Source organism: Ochotona princeps, chromosome 2, assembly GCF_030435755.1.
Source record: "Ochotona princeps isolate mOchPri1 chromosome 2, mOchPri1.hap1, whole genome shotgun sequence".
Classification (NCBI taxonomy): domain Eukaryota; kingdom Metazoa; phylum Chordata; class Mammalia; order Lagomorpha; family Ochotonidae; genus Ochotona; species Ochotona princeps.
The window spans coordinates 105,543,188-105,565,488 of record NC_080833.1 but is presented as its reverse complement, the minus strand read 5'-3'; the positions used below and the strand labels follow the sequence as shown (position 1 = coordinate 105,565,488).

Here is a 22,301-nt window from a genome sequence, read left to right as displayed (position 1 = left end):
AGCCGCAACGGGCCAATGCGCGCCGATCCGAAGCCGGGAACCTGGAACCTCTTCCGGGTCTCCCACGTGGGTGCAGTGTCCCAAAGCCTTGGGTCGTCCTCTCCTGCTTTCCCAGGCCACAAGCAGGGAGCTGGATGGGAAGTGGAGCTGCCGGGATTAGAACCGGCGACCATATGGGATCCCGGGGCGTTCAAGGCGAGGACTTTAGCCGCTAGACCACGCTGCCGGGCCCCACCTTTATCTGTTTATTTCATAAGGATTTGTTTGTTTGAAATGCAGTGTTATATATAGCGAGGGAGAGACAGGGAGAAAGATATCGCCCATCTGCTGGTTCATTCACTAAATGGCTGCCATGACCAGGACTGGACTGGGCCAAAGTCAGGAGCCAGGGGTCTTTTCCAGGTCTCTCACATGAGTGCAGGGGCTCAAGCATTAGTGTCATCCTCCAGGTACATTAGCAGGAAGCTGGATCAGAAGTGGAGCAGCCAGGACTTGAACTGGCACTCATATGGCATGCTGGTGTCATAGGTGGTAGCTTAGCCTGCTAACACCAAAGAGCCCACCCCAGCATATCACCTTTAGCAGTGTTGTGCTCAACCCTGTGTCTTCACTGTTCCAAGCATTCTATGATGTCATGTTGTCAGCCCTGGGGTGAGGCACAGAGAAGGTGTCCCTGTGTGAACACTCAGGATGGTTGTGCAAAGTGGCAGGCTTCGGCTCTGGCTTGATTGAGAGGGACTGATAAGTGCAATTCATGGGTGAAGAGTGCCATGTTAATAGCATTTATAGCAGCATCTCTTTCCTGCTGCCAGTCTCCTTTGCCTTCTCCTAGTTTCTTTTCTCCATTCCCTGTCATTGTCTCATTGTCTGTTTCAGGGACTTTGGCTTCCTTCTAATGTCTTCAGCCCCAGCAGAAACATCCCTCGAGAGCCTGCAAGCCACACGCCCTTGTGCCCTTGCTGGTCCCAATCTGATCACAGCCCGAACCGAAGCTGAGAAGGGCTCGCACTACACATAGCCAGCAGTGCCTGTGCACACATGACCAGCCTTCCCTACCACGCTCCTTTTCCAGGACTTTCCTGGGTCCCTTTGCCTTCCAGCTCCATGATTTCCTTCTAACTGGACTGGTCCCTTCTTTGCCTACCAAGACCGGCTGGGGCAAGTACCTGAATTCAGAAGACACTTCTGTGGTCCCTCAACTGTCTCCTTTCCAACCATGGAACCCCATCAAGCAGAGCAGCCGGCCTGTGATGAGGCCCAGACAACAGCAGCAGTCACCCCCGAAAACCAGCAGGTCCTGTCGGGATCCGAGGAACACGTCAAGGACAAGGATGTCAAGGCGGCTGAGAGGGTGGCCAGAGAAGAGGAACCAGGAGACCATACTTTGCCGTCTGCCCAAGCTGGGGATAACCTCGAGTCCCCTCCACCTGAAGATAGCTCAAGTCATCTGGGGCCGGCCCACAGGCGCTCCCTCGAGATAGAAACTATAGGGGCATGTTCTGGGCCCCAAGAGCTCCCCCCGTCCCCCAGGGCCAGACAGCCTGAGCTGGACTTCTATTGTGTCAAGTGGATCCCCTGGAAGGGCGAACAGACCCCTATCATCACCCAGAGCTCCAATGGCCCTTGCCCCCTCCTGGCCATCATGAACATCCTGTTTCTTCAGTGGAAGGTGAGAGTTAAGACAGGGACCTATGGGGGGAAGCAGTATGTCCTATTCCCTAACCCACCTCCTTACTCGCCTTGATTTTCCCAAACCACTCGAAACTTTTTAGATGATTCTCCCTATTTCTGCAGCTCAAGCATAGGAGCTAAGAACATGGAAGTAAATGTTTGTTCTACTCCATACTCCCGCACCTCCTTCTCTCCAGCAAATGGGAATGCCTTGTAGTGTTACACTTCATTCCCTGTTGCAGTGGCAAGCCACTGGACACCCCCCACCCTGCCTGACTCCGAGTTCCTCCCTCCGTGGTGCATGAGGGAAGGCATGCCTGTGATCGCCTCTTCTGCCTGCAGGTCAAGTTGCCCCCGCAGAAGGAAGTGATCACATCAGAGGAGCTCATGGCCCACCTTGGTGAGTGGCTAAGTCTTGGAGGAGAATTACCCAAGGAGATCCAGGGCTGTCCAGCCAGAAATCCAGAGTGTAGAGGATTCCCCCATTTGGGGCTCTGGGGTGGCAAACAGGGTAAGGGTCCTTGGGTGGGGAGGTTTTTCTGCAAGGTTGGGAGAATGAAAAGCAAAGGTAGTGGGACAGGCATTGTGGCATAGCACATTAGGCTGCCACTGGCAACGCCAGCATCACATTTCTGGAGTGCTGATTTGAGTTCTGGCTACTCCACTTTGAAACCAGCTCTCTGCTGATGCACATAAGAAAGCAGCAGAGAATAGCCCCAGTACTGGTCCATGTGGGAGACTAGAGTAGAGTTCCTGGCTCCTGGTTTCAACCTGGCTCAGCCTTGGTTGCTGTAGGTCTTTGGGGTCATGTCTTTTCCTCTGTCTCTGTCACTCTGCCTCTCAAGTAAGTAGATCTTTACAAAAGGAAAAGAAGGGTTAGGGTATCAGAAGTTCTCCATGGTCACCCCAGTTCTGCCCTTTGTGTGGCCTTAGTTCCAGGGGATGAGGGAGAGCAGGCCTTCACCTTGTTAAGCCCATTTCTTCCCCCTAAGAAATGAAGGGTCTGGCTTGGACTGTAAGGTCTACCCAGCTCTGGGATGTGACCTCCCTTCTCCAGGAGACGAGGGGGCTGAGATGCTGGGAGAATGGGCAAGGAGGCTGACCAAGGTCCCTGTTTTACAGGAAACTGCCTCCTGTCCATCAAACCCCAGGAGAAATCTGAGGGACTTCAGCTTAATTTTCAGCAGGTGAGAAAGGGGACAGCTGGGAAGGGAACCTCCAGAGCTACTGAGCCTGCGGCTTCCCCAGCCGGCGCCCTGGGCCATGCTCTCTTTCCTGTGAGCATCACATGCACTCGCTTGTGTAAGATACAGATGGGTCAAGGCAGGGGAATCCAGGCTGGGCTTGTCCAGAGAGAACCTGGGGAGACATGCCGCAGGGTTCTTTATTATTATTATTGTTATTATTTCTTGAGGTGGGAGGAATCTATTCGGAGAGGGAAGGCCATGAGGCCATGCTTTTCCTTTTCTCTCTCCCCAGAATGTGGATGATGCCATGACCGTGCTGCCGCGACTGGCCACGGGCCTGGATGTCAATGTGCGGTTCACGGGCGTTTCTGACTTCGAGTATACACCTGAGTGCAGTGTCTTTGACCTGCTGGGCATACCTCTGTACCATGGCTGGCTGGTGGATCCACAGGTGAGGAACACTTCACCAGCTCAAGCCAACCTGAGAGAGGCCAGATTTGGGAAGGTCGGGGGAGGTTAAGGCATTAGATTGGTTGGGGAGGAGGGAAATAGGGTTTAGAGATTGGAATGCCAGTGCTTTGAATTTTCACCTTTTGGGGGTCAGAAGCAAGTCACGTGTGGACAGGACTAGTTATTGGGACATCAAAAATGCAGAACCTTTTTTTTTTTTTTTTTCAAGAGTTGCAGTCCCTTGTGGACTTGAGTCATTGGGTCGTTTCCTTCCTGTAAAAACAACTTGAGAGACAGATCTATCTATCTATCTATCTCTCTGTCTATCTATCTATTGTCTATCTATCTATATCTGTATATATATATACACATGTTTTGCATCCCCTGTCCCTTCCTACCTCCGCAGAGCCCTGAGGCTGTGAGAGCAGTTGGGAAACTGAGTTACAACCAGCTGGTAGACAAGATTATCACCTGCAAACACTCTAGCGATACCAACCTGGTGACAGAAGGTGACCTGGCCTTCCTTGGAGGGAAGGGTGGCTACTTGAGAATGGGAGCTGCCCACGGGGAGTCTGAGGGGTTTGGGCTGTTTCTTTCATTAGTGTCTCTGCCCCCTGCCCCAGTATTTAAGGGCCATGCCCAGCACATGGCAGGTGCCTCATAAGTACTTGTGCTATGCATAAGTATCAAGTGCTATGTCCAGACCTCCTGGGAGAAGTTTCATGATGCCCAGGGCTCTCTTCCTATTGTCCCTCGTGGCAGGCCTGATTGCAGAGCAGTTCTTGGAGGCCACAGCAGCCCAGCTGACCTACCACGGGCTGTGCGAGCTGACGGCAGCAGCCCAGGAGGGCGAGCTGAGCGTCTTTTTCCGGAACAACCACTTCAGCACCATGACCAAGCACAAGGTGAAAAGGGGCTGGAGGTGGCAGGAGTTGGATAGCGGTCAACTCCTCATGGCTCCCTGGTCCTGACACATGTTTCTATCAGCGTGAGGAAGATGAAGCTGTGGGAACCAGCGACTTCTAGAGACCCCATGGCACGCACTTGCAGGCCCAACAGGAGAGGGCGACAGTTCTGTCCCCAGCCAGCTTCCCTCAGGCATTTCCCTTGACAAAAGAGCCTGTGTCAGGACTGTGTGAGGGAGAACAGAGGGGGATTCTGTGTGCTCACTCTTTTTTTGTTTATTTGTTTGTTTTTAATATTTATTTATTATTAATTGAAAGACAGATTTTACAGTGAGAGAAGCTTTTCTATCCACTGGCTCAATCCCCAAATGGCTGCAATGGCCAGAGCTGAGCTGATCCAAAAGCCAGGAACGTCCTCCAGGTCTTCCACATGGGTGTAGGAGCCCAAGGACCTGAGCCATCCTCCACTGCTTTCCCAGGTCATAAGCAGGGAGCTGAATGGAAAATGGAGTAGCCGGGCCACAAAGCAATGCCCGTATGGAATGCTGGTGCCACAGGGTGGAGACTTAGCCTGATGTTCCACTGCACCAGTCCCTGTGTTCTCACTCTCTGTGCTTTTGCCTAGAAAGGACGTGTGGCCTTGCTGGGTGTGTTTGGATAAGCCTGGCTCCAGTGCTCCGATCTGGACAACTGGTTCCACACGTCCCGTCCAGCCTGCTAATGCTCCTGGGAGGCAGCAGGCAATGTTCCAAGGACCTGACTTCCTGCTACCCATGTGGGAGACCTGGGATGGAGTTCCTGAGCCTGTCCAAGCCCAGCCCCAAGAGTGTGGGCATTTTAACTTCTGGGCTAAACACTCTCTCTGGGAAGCCTGATCCTGTGTGCCAGCCAGCCCTAAGGATTCCATGCTTGAGCAGAATGATTGGCAGCGAAACACCCAGCTGGACATGCATGCAGACATCCACAGCCCACGGCCACCCCTACTTACAAAAGGTCTGTTTGTCTACACTGACAGACTGGAGTACTAGTGGATGCAGACGGTCTCCTACCATGCGTCTCACATCATTTCTGATCAGTGTCCAGCCTGGGTTGGCTTATCCCATCTCTTTCTCTCTTGGCAGAGTCACTTGTACCTACTGGTCACTGACCAGGGCTTTCTACAGGAAGAACAGGTGGTTTGGGAGAGCCTACACAACGTGGATGGAGACAGCTGCTTTTGTGATTCAGACTTCCACCTGACTCATTCTCTGGGCAAGGCGTCGGAAGCAGGAGGTGGGAGTGGCTCCCCTGGAAAGCAGCTGCAGGTTGATCAGGTGCGTGGGACCCTTGGTGAACCCCAGGTGAACTGCATGTGCTTGACCAGCCAGGGGCCACATGACAGCCTTCCCTCTGTTCCCATGGGCTCTGTGGGCTTTTGCCCTGAAGCGATGAGTTGGGAAATTCGAAGAATGGGGAAAAGTTGGTTTGGAATCCTAGCCTGGACAGCCATGGACCCCAGGCCTCAGCCCACCTCAAACCCTTCTTCTCTCCAGGACTACCTCATTGCCTTGTCCCTCCAGCAGCAACAGCAGCCACAAGGCACGCTGGGCCTCAGCGACCTGGAGCTGGCCCAGCAACTTCAGCAAGAGGAGTATCAGCAACAGGGCATTCAGGCCCCGCAAGCTCGGGCCCCCCTGCCACAGGTGAGCCCCTGTGTGATCTAGAATATCCATACCCTCGAGGGAGGACCCTTCCCGTGTCGGCCCCTTTCCCTCCACACCCTGTCCCATCTTGCTGTCTCCGCTCCTCCTCCTTCCTTCTGAATCGCTAGCCTCGCGTCCTCCCACGGATGTCAGATGACCTGTTCATTGCTGTATCGTAACAGGGCCGGGGTGCCACAGCCGGTCGGCCAGCCAGGGAACGTCGGCAGAGGCCGAAGCACGAGTCGGACTGCGTGGTGCTGTAGCTCTGCCTCAGGCCCAGGGGGGCTGTCCCTCTCTGTCCTCTCAGAGGCGAGGGCTCCTTGGCTGACTCCACGGCCTCACTCCTTGAGATATACTACAGGGTAACTTCCTGATGGATTGTGGGGCTCAAGCGAGTAGAAACTGCCAAGGTTAGACTCGCCAACATCCTGGCCCTCACATGCTGCTGCCTTCTCCCTCCTGTGCAGGGCAACCCTGGGATGGGGGTGGTGGGGAGATTTCAGTTCCCAGCTACCCTCCCCAGAGACACTCCCAGGACTGTGCAGACTCAGGACCCCTGTCTGAAATACATCTCCCCTCCTTTCTGCCCTGACCCCTTGGGTGCTCCTGACCACTCAGGAGACCACTGTCTGTGGGCTCGCTTTGGGTTTCTAGGTCCGTTGTTTGTAATGCTTTCCTAGGTGTTCGGAAATAAAACTTGTTTGCTGAGCTCTGTCTCTTGCTTTACCCTGCGGTGGGCGGGGTGGACCAGTTGACTTCAATGGAGGAACACAAATAGTGGATGGGATAGACCTGGAGGTAGAAGGAGGAGGTGGTCATTTTCTTCTTTTTTTTAAATTTGTGTTGAGGTGGTCATTTTCAACAGGGCCAGCAGGGGATACCCCAAGGCCTGCCTTTTACTTGTCTTGTTGCGCATTGATTTTTGATTGTCTCCTGTGGGCTAATTGGAGGTGGGTGTGCATACCCCTGCTAGACCATCCAGAATGTAGGCATGGGAGTTGTGTTTCCAGCTGACCCAAGGCGTCCCAGGCTGAGTTGGGGAGTGGTTTAGGGTTTGCATGCGTAACCCTCCCCCCAACCTTCTGCATGCCTTCCACTTCAGACACAGGTCCCTTGTCATCTTTGACCATTTCTGACCTTGTTCTGCTGCCTGCTCCTTTTTTATTTTGCCTGAAATTTCCTGGGGAAGAGAGAATAATGAGGATGCAGGGAGCCCCAGGGCGGGAGCCTGTGGATAACTACAACTCTGGGGCCAAAACGGGGATTCCAACACGCACATCAAAGGGGCCTCCACTCCAAACCTGCTTCCTGGCCCGTGTCCTGCTCCACCCAGACTTCAAGCAGGGCACACAAACAACAGCGCTATTTGCCTAAAGAGTGTGCGAGCCAGGGAGAGTTTCTGGCAGAGGGATGAGAAAGAGACATAGCAAGGAGAGGTGCCCATCACCCCCACAGCTAAGAAAGAGCCCGAGGGCCTGGGTAGAAACAAGGCGGACGGAGAGATTTCAAGAGAAGGCCGGGTTCCAGCCACAGCAAGAAGCTGGAGTGGGTGGTACTCAGGAGGGCCCTGTTGGTCTCCTGTGGACTCCGCCACTTGCAGGGTGACATGGCAGGTGCAGCTGGGGACAGCAAGTTCTCACAAGTCTTCTGCCCTACACAGGGCCAGAAGTGCTGAGCGGCAGTCGCCCCTCACAGCATCCTACAAATGAGGCAGTCCAGTGTTGGAAAGACCTCCCCCGCGCCCCTGGCCACCAAAGCCAGAGCCCTCATTCCTGTCTTTGTTCTGGCCCCTGGCAAGGTGGGGAGGGAGACAGCCCCCTGGGGCTTGGGGGTAGAAGGTGACTAGTGTTAACCCATGACTTGGGGGGTTCTCCATGGCAAGAACACATGCAGTCTGGAGCACACGTGAATGTGAGGGGTGAAGTTCTGGGGTGCCAGTCTCACCTGCAGGGAAGAATACAGGGACTTCCCAAATTTCTTCTTGAACTCTGCACGGATGCTCAACAGGTCCGTTTCACTTCGGGAGACGAGGATGCGCATCAGAGCCTGATAATTGGGCTCGGATTCCTAGGAAAGGAGACAGAGGGGCGGTGGATTCTCACTGAGCAGAGGCTATAGGGCATCTGAGGGTTGTAGGAAATGAAAGTGAGGTGAGTTGAGGGAGGAAAGAACAGTCAGTTATCCTGAGGAGCCAGCATGGTGGTGCCGTGGGCTAACACCTCCACGTTGTGTGTGATGCAGGCATTCTATATGGGCACCAGTTCATGTTCCTTTGCTCCACTTCTGATCCAGCTCCCTGCCTGTGGCCTGGAAAACAGTGGAGGATGGCTCAAGTCCTTGGGCACCTGTACCACATGTGAGACCAGGAAGAAGTTCCTGGTTCCTGGCTTTGAATTAGTCCTACTCTGGCCGTTGCAGCCATTTGGGGAGTGGTTTAGTGGAGGGAAGACCTTTTCTCTGTAGAAAAAAAAATTTGCCTTTTAAATAAAAATAGTAAATCTTAAGAGAAAAAGTTACCCTTGCCCCCGTGGTAGATGGGGATGTGGGGGAAGTGTTGGTCTTTTGCTCCTTGCACTTTGTCTTCCCTGGTCCTGCACTGCCTGACGGTCTCACACCTCCATCCGTAGGAGGTAGACGGCTCTAAAGACAGACACACCAGGAGACCAGATGAGACCTGCTGCCTGGGGCTGGTATCATGGTGCAGCATTCTGATGGAGTGCTTTGGTTGAAGTTCTGTGTGCTCTGCTTTCCAACCAGCTTCCTGCTAATGTACACCCCGAGAGGCAGCAGGTGCTGGCTCTGGTATTTTGGGGCCCCTGCCCCCCCACCCGGCCCCGTGTGTGGGAAACGTAGAAAGAGTTCCTGGTTCTGATCCTCGACATGGCACCATCCTGCTGTTTTAGCCATTTGAAAAGTGAACCAATAGTTGGAAAATCTCCCCCTTTCTGTGAAGGAGGGAAGTAAAAATGTGCTTGCTGCTTGTGAAGGCTGCCACAGCTGGTGCTTGCGACACAGTGGCAAGTGGATTACTCTACCATCTGCAGTGTTAGTGAAGAACCTAGATGTTTTCTGCTTTTGTGATTCTGCCTTAATGGCTTGGCTGGGGGCTGTGTGAATTCCAGGCCTGATAGTCTACATGACACCCGGCAGGTCACGTAGGCAGACCACTCCTCAGGAAGGAGGTCCCTGGTGTTTGATAAGATTCACCACCCTATAGTACGTCAATTTGTACCTTTTGAAAGTTGCTTGCTTCAAACCCACCAATATCTTCTCCTTCCGGCCTGCCACCCTTTCTTACCCCTTCTCCCTAGCCTCCCCACCACCCCGGCCCATTCCTGCCTTGCTGGAATAAACCTCCTAAGACACAAAACAAAACAAAACAAAACAAAACAAAACAAAACAAAACAAAACACCCCACCAATAGAAGCCTGCTAAATCATGACTGTATAATTAATAGACTGAAATGTAAAAGAACCCTGTGCTGTTCAACCGGGGGTGGGGGTGGGGGCTCGCTCTCTCCTTCTCTTTTGCCCTCCCTGCTGATCCTGCAGCAGCCTTGGCTGCTGCTGCCCCACCCCCTCCAGCCCTGTTGGACTTTAGGGGAGGTGGCTGGGAGACCTAGGCCAACCTGAATAAACCACCTTTACGCCTTAGCACCGACTTCAGACTTGATGATTTTCTGGGGATTTCAAAATCCAGCACAACACTAGCATCCCCCGTGGGTGCTGGCTCAAATCCTGATCGCTCTACTTCCCATCCATTTCCCTGCTAATGTGCCTGGGACAGCAACGGAAGATGGCCCAAGTGCCTGGTCCCCTGGAGCCACGTACAAGACCCAGAAGAAGCTCCTCGTTTCTGACTTTAACCTGGTGTATCTCTGGCCATTAAAGCCATTTGGTGGGAGAACCAGTGGATGGAAAATCTCTCTTCTCCGCCTCCGCTCTCTCTGCCTTTCAAATAAAAATAGATAAATCTTAACAAACATAAACATTCCCAATGTTGTGCAGCTATCCTTTCTATGCTGTTCTGTAACACAGCGTTGGCACAATGGCACAGTGCCCAAGGATGGGGACTTGATTCTGAGAACAGGCTTAGCATCTCACACTGCCCAGGGGTTTCATCATGAGCATTCATTTTATGTTTCAGCTGCCCTGAGTTGCTCCTCAATCAGCCTTTGGGGAAGATCATTTATTTTAATGAATATCTACAATTTGCACTTCTGCGTACCTCTCATACAGTAGTTCAAAAGTATTCTGGTTGAGGTTGTCCTTTTTGATTTTTTTTCCCCCCAGAAAAATGGACTGGCATGGTTTTCTGTCTTCTACTATAAGCTGGCATTTGCCCCCCTAGAATATGACTCTATAAGCCAACTATGCTACAAAATCATTTACTGCCATGACACACATTGGCTTTGAGCAGTGGAATTTAGACAGATCATCAGACTCTTCAAAGGAATCTTAGTGTTGACTCATAAAGACACAGGAGCTGGTATGGCATGCTGGTTCAAGCCACTGCCTGTGATGCTGGCACCCATAGGAGCTCAACTGCCCCACTTCTGATGCAGCTCCCTGCTAGTGTGTCTGAGGAAGCCACAGAGGATGGCCCAGGTCCTCGGGTCCCTGCACCCATGTGGGAGACCCAGAGCAGACTCCTGGCTTCAGCCTGGCCCAACTCTGGTTGCTGCAACCATCTGGAGAGTGAACCAGTGGTTGGAAGAGTTTCTTTCTGTAATTCTGCCTTTCACATAAACCATTTTTTTTACACGCATCATAACATGTAGCCAGTGGGTATGTCTGGATGGTAGGACAAGTGCTGAGAGATGCTGTCCTGTGAATAGCTGTCTACCCGGGGTCATGGCTTTGTCACGTCCCTGCAGAAAGCTCTTGTGTTTACCACAATGGCAACTTGTTGTATCTGCTGCTGCTTCATGTGGTTTCTCTAATTTGATAGATTTTGCATAGGTTTTGGGGGACTACGCTGCTAACAGGAGATCTAGCTCAATAAGTAGAAATGACTAGGTCCTGTTGCTGGAGTTTTCATCTTGAGTATGGATAATACGGCCCCAAATCTGACCAGTGTGGAGAATATCCACAGGACAGCAGGCAAGGATGTGCCCCGAGGCAGCCCACGTTATGTATCCTTCAAGTTAGGGAGGAAGATTGTCCTTACTGGTCCTTACTGTGTGACCATGCGTGAGGTAGGGTACCACTCACAGGAGGATTAGTAAAGATGCGTGTGACCCTCGCCCATTCTGAGCACCTCAGCATTGCGGGTTCATATTGCTATTCCTGCAGGTGCTGTCCCCCTCAGTCCAGACACCAGCGAATGGACAGGCCCTGTCTTACACAGCAGAGGCATATCTCTAACTCAGGCACTTGATATGAGTGAAGACAAAACTTCAACTTTTAGGTTGGCTGTTGGAGATCTGACCAGAGCTCATTTCTCCACCTTCAGCAAGAACCATCTGGGGTTCAGAGAAAGAGGAGATTTCTGACATGGGCAGCAGCTTGGAGCAGTGGTCAAGGAGGACTCTCCCCTCCCCCACCACACCCAGCTTTTGTCTCAAAGAGAAGCAGAGGGGGTGCCCCGCTCACCTGCAAGGCTCGGTGTAACCTCTCAGCAAAATATAGCGGGGTGTTCCTGATCACCGAGGCTGCAAACACACAAAGAGGTCCAGGGCATGGTCAGGGCCACAGCCTCACCTCCCATGGCAGGTGTGGCAGGTCTTCACTGTACACTCCCCCAGCAGGTGCCTACCCAGGCCTAGCAGGGCCACCTGGGAGTCTCCATGGAAACGGGTCTGGACAGCTTCTTCCAGCTCATGTCCGGTGCGCTGTCGGTAAAGTTCAAACACTGTGGTGGTAGGAAGAAAAACCAGCGTGTGTGTGGGGTGAGAGTTGGAGCGGCGGGGGGGGGGGGGGGGGGTGACATTCGTTATCACAAAGGTGGTCCCTCACCAGTCTTATGTCAAAAGTCACCTCTAGGACAGCAGGGGGCGCAAGGCCGCGCCTACCTCGGCGGAGGTGCTCCAGGTTCCGCTGGGTGAGGATGATGACCCACGTCCCTTCGGAGCAGGGTCCTGCGGGCTGCTGTAAGGCCTGGAGAAGAGGAGGGATGGATCGGAGCCTGTGGGTGCCACTGCTTGGGGCCTGGGGAGCCAGGGCTGTGAGGTTCCCAAAAGTCGGCAACATGACGACAATAACAGGCTTAAGGATGGACAAGGTTATTTTAGCTGGTTTTATTTATACTTAAGAATAAAAGGAAAGGATAGAAGAGGAGAACAGAGAGGGGAAGGAAGGAAGCTATGGCACAATACGTGAAGCGACCGCGGAGCCACACTCTGTGTCTGAGTGCCCGTGTTGGAATGCCCACTGCATCTTGAGATGCAACTTCCTGCTAATGCCCATCCCGGGAGGCAGAGATGACAGCGCAAAGGCTTCATCCCTGACACTCTGTAGATGACCCAGTGAGTTTACCCTTGACCTGGCCCTGCCCTGAATGTTGGAGGCATCCGAGACAAGAACCAAGTGAAAGATTTTTTTTTTCCTTCTCTCTCCCACTCTATTACTCTGCCTTTCAAAAACATACATACATACATACATACATACATACATACATACATACATAAAAAGATTTATTTTTTTTCTATCTGCTGGTTCACTCCCCAAGTGGCTGCAATGGCCAGAGCTGAGGTGATCTGGAGCCAGGAGCCAGGTGCTTGTTCCAGGTCTCCCACACAGGTGCGGAGTCCAAGGCTTTAGGCTGTCCTCAACTGCTTTCCCAGGTCACAAGCAGGGAGCTAGAAGGGAAGTGGAACAGCCAGGATACAACCCAGTGCCCATATAGGATCCTGGCACATGCAAAGTGAGGACTTTAGTTACTAGACAACCATGCCGAGCCCTCTTTGCTGTTTTTATTCATCTTTTACAAATATATTTATTTGGGACTTGGCACGGTAGCCTAGTGGCAAGTCCTGGCCTTGCACACGCTAGGATCCCATATGGGTGCCAGTTTGTGTCCCAACTGCTCTACTTCCCATTCAGCTCCTTGCTTGTGGCTTGGGAAAACAGAAAAGGGTGGCTTAAAAGCCTTGGGACCCTGCTCCCAAGTGGGAGACAAGGAAGAAGCTCCTGACTCCTGGTTTAGGATCATCTCAGCTCCAGGCTGTTGTGGCAACCTAAGGAGTGAACCAGCAGAGAGAGGATCTTTCTTTCTGTATCTCATTCTCTTTGTATATCTGCCTTTCCAATAAAAATAGATAAATCTTTTTAAAACACATACATAAATATAATTTTTTTAAAAAACAGCGAAGAAATGAGGCTAAGCGGTCTGATCCCCCACAGCTCTGTTTCCTGAGTTGGAAAAATCCTGGTACCCAGGGAATGGCATAATTCCCAAGAGTGTTAGGAGTGGCTTCACCCACCAAGTGCTTAGGAGGCAGTCTCTGCCGTGAGATATGAGATGAGGGTAAAGACTTGCATGATGATAGCACTAGACCCCCTCACCCAGCTCATCCCTGGGGACCCCTCCTCCAGGCAGGGGGTGATGAGTACACAGTTCACAGGCCCTAGGGTGTTGGGTAGGGCAGGCGGTGGGTGATGTGTCTTGTTTTTGAAAGGCTGAGTGACAGAGAAAGAGATCTTGTATCCTCTGGTTCACTCCTGCATTGGCTGTAACAACCTGAGCTAGGCCAGGATGGAGCCAGGAGCTGGAACTCCATCTGGGTTTTCCCCATGGGAGTCAGAGACTTGAACCATCCTCGGTGTGGCTCCCTGGCATGTTAACAGGAAGCTGGATCAGAAGGGGAGCTGCCTGGGGCAGGGGGTTGGAAAGAGGCACTTGAATCAGCCGTTGGATGTGGGCAAGTGTGTCAGGCAGCATCTGGACGCACTGTGCTGCCACAGCCCCCAGGATCATGCTCAGAACTCCACCCGCCCCTTAACCACGGGCTCACCTGGACGTCCTGTTCGGCCAGGTTGTAGTCAATAATCCCAGCGTAGCCCTCGCGACTCCCCTGGGAAAGACACCATCCTCAGGAGAACCCTTGGAGGGGCAGCTTTTCCCTTTCCAGCCCTGCCAGCCAAGCCTGCATCTCCCCTGAGAGTCCCTCCCCCCCACACCATCCAGCTGCCAGTTCCAGTCCCTGCCCTTCCAGGTGCATGCCCCCCCCGCCCTGCAGGCCAGCCCTCCTCACCTTGGCCAGGGCCAGCAGTAGGTCCCGCAGCATGCCGCAGGTCTCACCCTTGATGTCCTCCTCTACCTCCACCTGGAAATCTGCAGTGGGGGTCCCGGGGTGGCTAGTGTAATTCTCCCCAGAGCTTGTTGACGCCTGACCCACAGTGCTGGCCAGAGTGACTCTGTCCTGCCCTGGAGCTGGCTGACTGCTGGTGCCCGAGAGCACCCTGAAAACCCTTAGCCGGGGTGGGCGTGGCCTCTTTCCAAGCAAAGGGCATCTTTGCCTTTGTGGAGGACAGTGAAAAGGAGGCATGGACCCCCATGTGATGGGGTCAGACTGAAGGGGGAGTGTGGTGAGAGGTAGGATATGAAAAAGGGGAACAGACCCTGCTTGTGGCCTGGGAAAGCAGTAGAGCACGGCCCAAAGCCTTGGGATTCTGCACCTGTGTGGGAGACCTGGAAGAAGCTCCTGGCTCCTTGCTTCAGATCAACTCAGCTCTGGCCATTGTGGCCACTTGGAGAGTGAATCAGCGGATGGAAGATATTTCCTCTCTGTCAACCCTTCTCTGTGTAAATCTTTCCAATAAAAAATAAATAAATCTTTTAAAAAGAAAGAAAAGGGGGAGCAGAAGCAAGATGGGGTGGGAGGTTCTGGCAAGGTGACCGTAAGTAGGGAGCTGGATGAGAAGTGGAGCAGCTGGGACTGCAACTGGCAGCCATATGAAATGCTGGTGCCACAGGTGGGAGCTTAGCCTGCTATGCCACAGTGCTGGCCCCTGATCCACTTTCCATCTAGCTCCCTGATAATGGCCTGGGAAGGCATCAGAGGGTGGCTTAAATCTTTGGGTCCTGCACCCACATGGGAAACAGGGAAGAAGTTCCGGCCTCTGGAGTGTCCCAGCTCCAGCCACTGTGGCCATTTTAGAATTGAACTAGCTGATGAAAAATCTTTCTGTCTCTCCCTCTCTCTGTAATTCTTTCAAGTAAAATAAATAAATAAATAAATACATACATACATACATACATAAATAAGGGCCCAAGCGGTAGCCTAAAGGCTAGTCTTAGCCTTGCATGCGCCGGGATCCCATATGGGTGCCAGTTCATATCCTGGCGGCCCCGCTTCCCATCCAGCTCCCTGCTTGTGGCCTGGGAAAGCAGTCGAGGATGGGCCAAGACCTTGGGACCCTGCACCCATGTGGGAGACCAGGAAGAGGCTCCTGAATTCTAGCTTTGGATTGGCTCAGCTCCAGCCACTGGGGCCACGTGGGGAGTGAATCAGTGAATAGATCTTTCTTTCTGTCTCTCCTCCTCTCCGTATATCTGACTTTGCAATAAAAATAAATAAATCTGGGGGCCCGGCGGCGTGGCCTAGCGGCTAAAGTCCTCGCCTTGAAAGCCCCGGGATCCCATATGGGCGCCGGTTCTAATCCCGGCAGCTCCACTTCCCATCCAGCTCCCTGCTTGTGGCCTGGGAAAGCAGGAGAGGATGGCCCAATGCATTGGGACCCTGCACCTGTGTGGGAGACCCGGAAGAGGTTCCAGGTTCCAGGTATCGGATCGGCGCGTACCGGCCTGTTGCGGCTCACTTGGGGAGTGAATCATGAGACGGAAGATCTTCCTCTCTGTCTCTCCTCCTCTGTGTATATCTGGCTGTAATAAAATGAATAAATCTTCAAAAAGAAATAAATCTAAATAAATAAATAAGTAAATAAAATGACGGAGAGAGGAAGGCCAACGTTATGGTACAGTGGGTAAAGCTGCTACCTGTGACGACACTTGCATCCTAAGTAGTCACTGCTTTGAGTCGCAGCTGCTCCATTTCCCATCCAGTTTCCCTGCTAATGCACCTGGGAAGGCAGTGGAAGATGGCTTAGGTGCTTGAGCCCCTATTACCTGTGTTGGAGATCTGGATGGAATTCCAGGCTCCTGGCTTTAGTCTGGTCTGGCTAATCATGCGACCATTTGGGAAGTGAACCAGCAGATAAAGATCTCTCTTTGTCTCTAACTCTGTGTTTCAAATAAATAGGTCTCCCAAAAAAAAAAAAAAAAAAAAGAAAGAAAAAAGATGGGGCCAGTGCCATGGCTCAACAGACTCATCCGCCATCTTGTGGCGCTGGCATCAGCATCATGTGGGCACCGGTTCATGCCCCAGCTGCTCCGCTATTTCCCACCCAACTCTGCCTGTGGCCTGGAAAAGCAGTGGAGGATGGCAAGCACTCCTCCCTCTGTCTCCTCTTTTCTCTGTAAGTCTTCCTTTCAAATAAAAATAAATAAGTCTTTTTTAAAAATTAGAAGAGGGGAGATTGGCAGGAGAGGGGTTAGGAACACGGGGCTGAGACCACAACTTCAAAGGCAAAGGGCTGGGAAGACCTAGGGACTCGCCAGGTCCCGGCCAGCACGGCCCACGCAGGCACTGGTGGGAGCTTCGCCCTGCCCCTTGGCTGCTGACACTGTATGCAGCTTGGCTGGTCGGGACCAGCAAGGGCCTGAGGAGGTGACACAGGTACCTTGGGGACTGTCACAGCTCCTAATGCTGTTATTAGTTTGAAATCTGCCCCAGGGCCCCAGACAACATGGTTAGTCATTGTTTCTTTTTAATAACCACATCTGGCTTTCTCCCCTGGGGAAACTGAGACATGGGGTGGGGAGAGGAGCGCCCCAGGGAAGGGAGCCTGGGCAGCCAGGTTCCCAGGGGACCTGCTAGCCTGAGAGAGCAAGCACCGAGGATGGCTCGTTCTTCTCCAGGCACCTGGGACCTCCCTGCCACCTGTGACTCTCACCATGCTTGTAGGCTGCCAGGCACTCTTGCAGCTGTGCTGGGGCTCGGGTGGCAAGGATTTCTGTGGCCACATCCTTAGCAGGACCTGAGGAGGCCTGCAAGCAATGGGGAGGTTGCTCTGAGATGGAGCTGTGTCTTTAGGGTGGCAGGCAGAGGGCCATAGATCAGAGCTGACCTCTGCCTCATTGAAGGGTCGCTGTGGGCTTGTTGGAGGGGCCCTCTGCCAAGACCATGCTTTGCCATAACCAAAGCACAGAGGCAGCCCAGTCTATTCTCTCTGGGAGATGGCCTTGCCCTCCCTCCCCTGCATACTCTAGCAGGGGTCCTCGGCCGCTACCTGCAAGGCTGTCTTCAGTTCCCGGGCATCGACTTGGGCTGCAGGCTGCAGCAGAGCCACTACAAGCCTCTCCAGGTCTCCGGAGAGTGCTGCCTGCAGGGACTTCAGCAGATCCTGCAAAATAAGGGTCCCCATGGCATAGGCCTGGCAGTGTGTAGAGGAGGGAGATTGGTTGTTTTTACCCCAGGCCAGAACTGAATCAGGAGGAGGCAGATGCTGTCCTCAACGGGCTGTCCACAGCAAGCTCCCCAAGGGCCAGGGAGGTGGGGTGTTCAACCGTGCCTTGGGGTGACCTCACCTACCTGCTGGGTGCGTTCTTGGAAGGTTCTAGAGATGAGCTGTCTCTGCTCTCTGCTCCGATTGGTCAGCACATCCACAATGGTGCTGCGGTCCACCCCTGACCGGAGAGAAGAGGAGGGCTGGTTTGGGACCCCTTAACTCTTCAGGGAAGAGAGCAAACGTAGGGAAAGGCTCAGATGGGATGGTTTGGTTCAGTGGCTGCTTAGACACAATGAATGATCACGCCATCTTGGCGGAAGATGCAAACAAACCGCCCAAACAGCACCCGGACCTGACCCAGGGCAGGCCTCAAGTGGCCAGGGCGACGGCAAAGCAATGACCTCTGACTTGGATTAGGATCCCAGTCCCACCAGGTGAAGATCTGGATGGCCTTGGGCGGGTTCCTAAGCCTCCCTGAGACCTGGTTTCCGGGGCCCATGACGTGGAAATGCTGCCTTACTCACCGGGGTGCTGGGAGGCACGCCCACCAAGGCCCTGCATGAAGGCATCACACAAATATTCCTGCGATGTGACTGCTCCAAAGCGGAGGTGAACCCCTCTCCATGAGGCCTCCCCCCAGCAGAGGGGCAGGGCTCACCTGGGCCCGCAATGGCCCTCAGCCTGAGGCCTCCCCCCAGCAGAGCGGCAGGGCTCACCTGGGCCCGCAATGGCCCTCAGCAGCCGCTGCACATCCTTGTCCACGCTGAAGTTCAGGCACGTCCTGAGGGTGCCCAGTGTTCCCCACGCTGCCGTCTGTGAGCACACAGGTCCATCACTGCCCATCTGTGTCCCAGCCAGGTTCTCTGCTCAGCTGCAAGCCTGCTCTCAACTGCCCCTAGGCCCTCCCCCTTCCATCCCAAACAGCCACACTGTCCCTAAGTCCCCAGCAGCCACCGGTACCTTGCTGGCAAGGCCCAGATGGCCAAGGATCTCCTGGGTCAGGGAGGGTACTGGCTGCCCACCACTCATGGCCATGGTGCTGTCTGTGGGTGAATCTGGGGAAGCAGACGGGGGTGGGGGGCAGAGAAGGGGATGGTCCCAGCTGAGGACAGCATCCCAGGCTCCCTTCCCTGGGTGTCCTCGTGGTCCTCAGCCTCTCTGGGAGAATGGCGCTTCTCAACCCGCTGAGCAGGCTCAGGTGTCAGAACCGGAGCAGAAGGGAGACCAGTAGGAAGGGGTTGAGGCCAGGCGACAGGATCTGGAGCAGGATCTAGGCTTGGGGGGGCGCGGGGGTTGGGGGGAGACAGTTTCTCAGGCCCCTCCCCCATTGCCTGCTTTCTGCCAGAGGAGTCAAGGAGGTGAGCAGGTGCAATCTCTGAACTTGGTCCAAGTGTTCTTGTTGGGTTCTTGGTGCTGGGCCAAGATAGCAGGCAGGCGGGGTGGAGGAAGGCTCATTTCTCCTTCTCCAGAGTCCTACTCCCCACCAGCCCCCACCCCAGGATGTCGCCCCCGACGCTCAGCGCCCAGCGCTTTCTTACCTTGAAGTGTGAGGGAGGGGTGAGCAGGTGCTGTTGTTGTCGCCAAGTGGCAGCTCCCTCCCGTGTGTAGCCTGGGTGAGGTGAGGGGGTGTGGGCAGCCGGTCAGATGACCTCGCCTGCAGAGTGGCCCGGCTGGTGTCTGGGGCTCAGGCCCCTCCCAGACGTGGGAGAGGATCAGGCCGTACCAGGTCTCTGGTGTGCCCACACCTCCTTGCTAAGTGTCTGCCTTCTCAGGCAGGCATGCAGGATTCTCGCGCACACCAGGGTGCCGAGCTGGGCGGCTGCACACAGGAGCCTTTGTGCAGGGCTCTCCCTGTGGGGCCTGGTGGAGTGCAGCAGCCACCTTTCTGTCCAGCTTCTGGCCCAGGCGCTGTCTGTGGCTCCAGCTGCCTGGGGGGGCAGGTCTGACAGGCTCTGAGGCTGCTGATCCCGGTTGATAGAGAAAAACCTGTTGGGGCATATAGTAGCAAGACACCCCAGCTTGCAGCCCAGAGGGGGTCCCATCCCTGAGACTCCCTTGCCCTGTTAGAGCCAGCCAGTCAGGTGAACGGGGGAGAGGGGTGATGGGGAACTGTTTGCATCTGAGAGAGAGGAGAAACTCAGGAGTTCCCGGCCCCATGTCCATGTGCTGGAAGAAGGGGGAGGCTCCTGGGCCCAGGGTTTCTCCTACTGCTTCTGTTGCCTTTTGGCTGCCAGGACTCCCTGGCTGTGGCAGCTGCAGGTAATGCAAACCCAGTGCCGTGGATTGGCAGGAGACTCGTCCTCGGGAGGCCCCCTGCTCCTGCCACCAGGGCCCTGAGCTGTTGCTCACACTGCGCACCTGCCTTCCTGGGGCCCTTGTACAATCTGTTCCGGCTCCCTGGAGGGAGCCCCTGGGGACTGGGCACAGATGCTGCAGGACCAGCCCTGCTCCCTGTCACTCTCTGACCCAGACAAACATCCCAGCTCTCCCTGCAATTTCAGCCCAAAGCATCACCTGGAAGGCAGACACTGGTAGGGCAACTGCCACACTCTGTTCTTCTCTCCCGTTGTGGAGGAAAACATGCACGCCTCTCAGAGTTGCCAAGTGTAGGACCAGTTTCTCTACTGTGGCTCTAGCGGGTCAGCTCAGCTGTCCAAACTGGGAAAACCAGGGGATGCTGAGATAGCAGGGCCCTGAGGGGGATATTTTAGAGTATCTGAGGGTCAGTTTCCTGGGAGGAGTAAATGGGATAATGTAGGTGATGGCACGGAAAGGGCCTGTCAATTAGGGGTGTTTACGTAAGTAGAAACAGAGAACCCCAGTTACACTGGAATTTCACACAGGGTTGTCACAGTGGCATAGTAAGCTAAATCTCCACCTTGTGTGCCAGCATTCTATATGGGTACTGGTTCCAGTCATGGTTGCTCTAGTTCTGATTCAGCTCCCTGCTGGTGGCCTGGGAAGGGGGCGGAGGATGGCTCAAGTCCTTGGGCTCCAAAACCCACATGGGAGATCTGGAAGAAGCTCCTGGCTTCAGACTGGCCCAACTCTGGAGGTTGTAGCCATTTGGGGAGTGAACCAGTGGATAGAATATTGCTCTGTCTCTCCTCTGTTTCAAATAAAAATGCAAATAACGTTTAGGGCCCAGCACGGTGGCCTAGGGGCTAAAGTCCTTGCCTTGAATGCACCAGGATCCCAAATGGGCGCGGGTTCTAATCCCAGCATCCCTGCTTCCCATCCAGCCCCCTGCTTGCGGCCTGGGAAAGCAGTGGAGGACGGCCCAAAGCCTTGGGACTCTGTACCCATGCAGGAGATTTGGAGGAAGTTCCTGGCTCCTGAGTTTGGATTGGCGCAGCACCGGCCGTTGCGCTCACTTGGGGAGTGAATCATCGGACAGAAGCTCTTCCTCTCTGTCTCTTCTCTCTGTATATCTGCCTTTTCAATAAAAATTTAAAAAAGAAAATAACTTTTCAAATAAAAAGATTTATTTATTTATATCGGAAAGGCAGATCTACAGATAGATGGGCAGAGGGAAAGACCTTCCATCTGCTGGTTCACTTCCCAAATGGTGGCAACAGCTGCAGCTGAACCAAACTGAAGTCAAGAGTCAGGAGCTTCTTCCAGGTCTCCCACGCAGGTGCAAGGTCCCAAAGCTTTGGGCCGTCCTCAACAACTTTCCCAGGCACAAGCAGGGAGCTGGATGGGAAAGTGAAGCAACTGGGACACTAACTAGTGCTCATTTTTAAAAAAGATTTATTTATTTTTATTACAAAGTTAGATATACAGAGAGGAGGAGAGACAGAGAGGAAGATCTTCCATCCGATGATTCACTCCCAAGTGACCGCAACGGCCAGTGCTGCACTGATTCGAAGCTGGGAACCTGGAACTTCTTCCAGGTCTCCCAAGTGAGTGCAGGGTCCCAAAGCTTTGGGCTGTCCTCGACTGCTTTCCTAGGCCACAAGCAGGGAGCTGGATGGGAAGTGGAGCTGCCGGGATTAGAACTGGCGCCCATATGGGATCCCGGTGTGTTCAAGGCGAGGACTTAAGTCATTAGGCCACGCCGCCGGGCCCACTAGTGCTCATTTGAGATCCCAGCACTTGCAAGGGGGAGAATTAGCCACCTGAACCATCGCACTAGCCCCGCTCCCCACCAAAATTTCAGATATATAGGGTTGGAGCTATTGCAGCGTGGGTCGAGCTGGCACCAAAGGTGTTAGTGTTCCATACTGGTGTTGGTTTATATCCCAGATGTTATATTTTCAATCAAGCTCCCCATTAATGGCTTGGAAAAGCAATAGAAGATGGCTCAAGTGCTTGAGCCCTTATTGCCCATGTGGGAGATTTGGACAGGGCTCCTGGCTCCTGGCTTCAGCATGGCCCAGATCTGGCTATTTAAGTCATTCGGAGAGTAAAAAAAAAACTCTCCCTCTGTTGCTCTTCTTTTGTCTCTCTGAATTTCAAATAAGTAGCTAAAACCAGAGATGATAATAGTGTTTATGTTTAGCTATTGGGAGAATTACATTAGCACGTATAAAGCAGTTAGGGTGTTTTAGAATCACAGCCTTCTAAAATAAAAGCACGTCAATAAGTTAACTATTACCTAACTTAACTGTTGCAATTTTTTTTTTCTAATAGTAACTGTTTTATTGTATCTCTGAATGTAGCTCTTTTGCAACTTCTTTCTGGCCAATCCTCAAAATGGCCACGAGAGGGCAGCAGCAGCCATCGAGTCTCTTGAGCCCTTTAGTGGGCACTTGAGGTATTCCGCGGTGTAGCTAAGTATGGAAGGGTTCTCTCAGCCCACTTGTCCAGCCTTCTGAGGACATTGGGTTCTTGGGTGGACATGGAGGAAAGGCACCAGAAGAGCCTCGGATGTTACTCTGCTCCCGGGGCACA

The 22,301-nt window shown here is 53.5% G+C and overlaps 2 protein-coding genes across 4 annotated transcripts in view; one reads left to right on the top strand and one right to left on the bottom strand.

The window, feature by feature from the left end:
- MINDY1 (MINDY lysine 48 deubiquitinase 1) overlaps nt 1-6,603 on the top strand; it is a 34,396-nt gene extending 27,793 nt beyond the window's left edge. The window contains exons 2-10 of one of the 3 annotated variants that reach the window (XM_058660224.1): nt 877-1,669; nt 2,014-2,071; nt 2,794-2,858; nt 3,151-3,309; nt 3,715-3,817; nt 4,071-4,213; nt 5,335-5,526; nt 5,776-5,895; nt 6,078-6,603. In XM_058660224.1, coding sequence (XP_058516207.1) covers nt 1,217-1,669; nt 2,014-2,071; nt 2,794-2,858; nt 3,151-3,309; nt 3,715-3,817; nt 4,071-4,213; nt 5,335-5,526; nt 5,776-5,895; nt 6,078-6,158 — 1,374 coding nt within the window. In that variant the 5' untranslated portion in view covers nt 877-1,216 and the 3' untranslated portion in view covers nt 6,159-6,603. Of the gene's footprint in view, nt 1-876; nt 1,670-2,013; nt 2,072-2,793; nt 2,859-3,150; nt 3,310-3,714; nt 3,818-4,070; nt 4,214-5,334; nt 5,527-5,745; nt 5,896-6,077 lie in introns of all 3 variants that reach the window. The other 2 variants (XM_058660223.1, XM_058660222.1) reach the window with 2 other exon arrangements.
- A 375-nt stretch (nt 6,604-6,978) lies between these two features.
- On the bottom strand, nt 6,979-20,349 carry ANXA9 (annexin A9). The gene is made up of 14 exons (XM_058660918.1): nt 20,284-20,349; nt 18,944-19,391; nt 18,366-18,460; nt 18,122-18,218; nt 17,489-17,583; nt 17,187-17,300; nt 16,851-16,944; nt 14,090-14,169; nt 13,850-13,909; nt 11,909-11,993; nt 11,653-11,748; nt 11,490-11,548; nt 7,840-7,962; nt 6,979-7,594 (listed from the first exon to the last, which is right to left on the bottom strand). Exons 3-14 carry the CDS (start codon nt 18,438-18,440, stop codon nt 7,532-7,534), a joined length of 1,041 nt encoding a protein of 346 aa, XP_058516901.1. The 5' UTR covers nt 18,441-18,460; nt 18,944-19,391; nt 20,284-20,349; the 3' UTR covers nt 6,979-7,531.
- Between the last annotated feature and the right edge of the window lie 1,952 nt (nt 20,350-22,301).

Bases quoted from the DNA above. Each gene is read 5' to 3' on its own strand.
- ANXA9 (XM_058660918.1), bottom strand. From the start codon at position 18,440: ATGGCCATGAGTGGTGGGCAGCCAGTACCCTCCCTGACCCAGGAGATC. The intron at 17,584-18,121 runs GTGAGCCCTGCC...CTCTCCGGTCAG, and splicing joins GAGGGCCATTGCGGGCCCAG to GGGTGGACCGCAGCACCATT. The intron at 11,749-11,908 runs GTAGGCGCGGCC...CTACCACCACAG, and splicing joins CCTGGAGCACCTCCGCCGAG to TGTTTGAACTTTACCGACAG.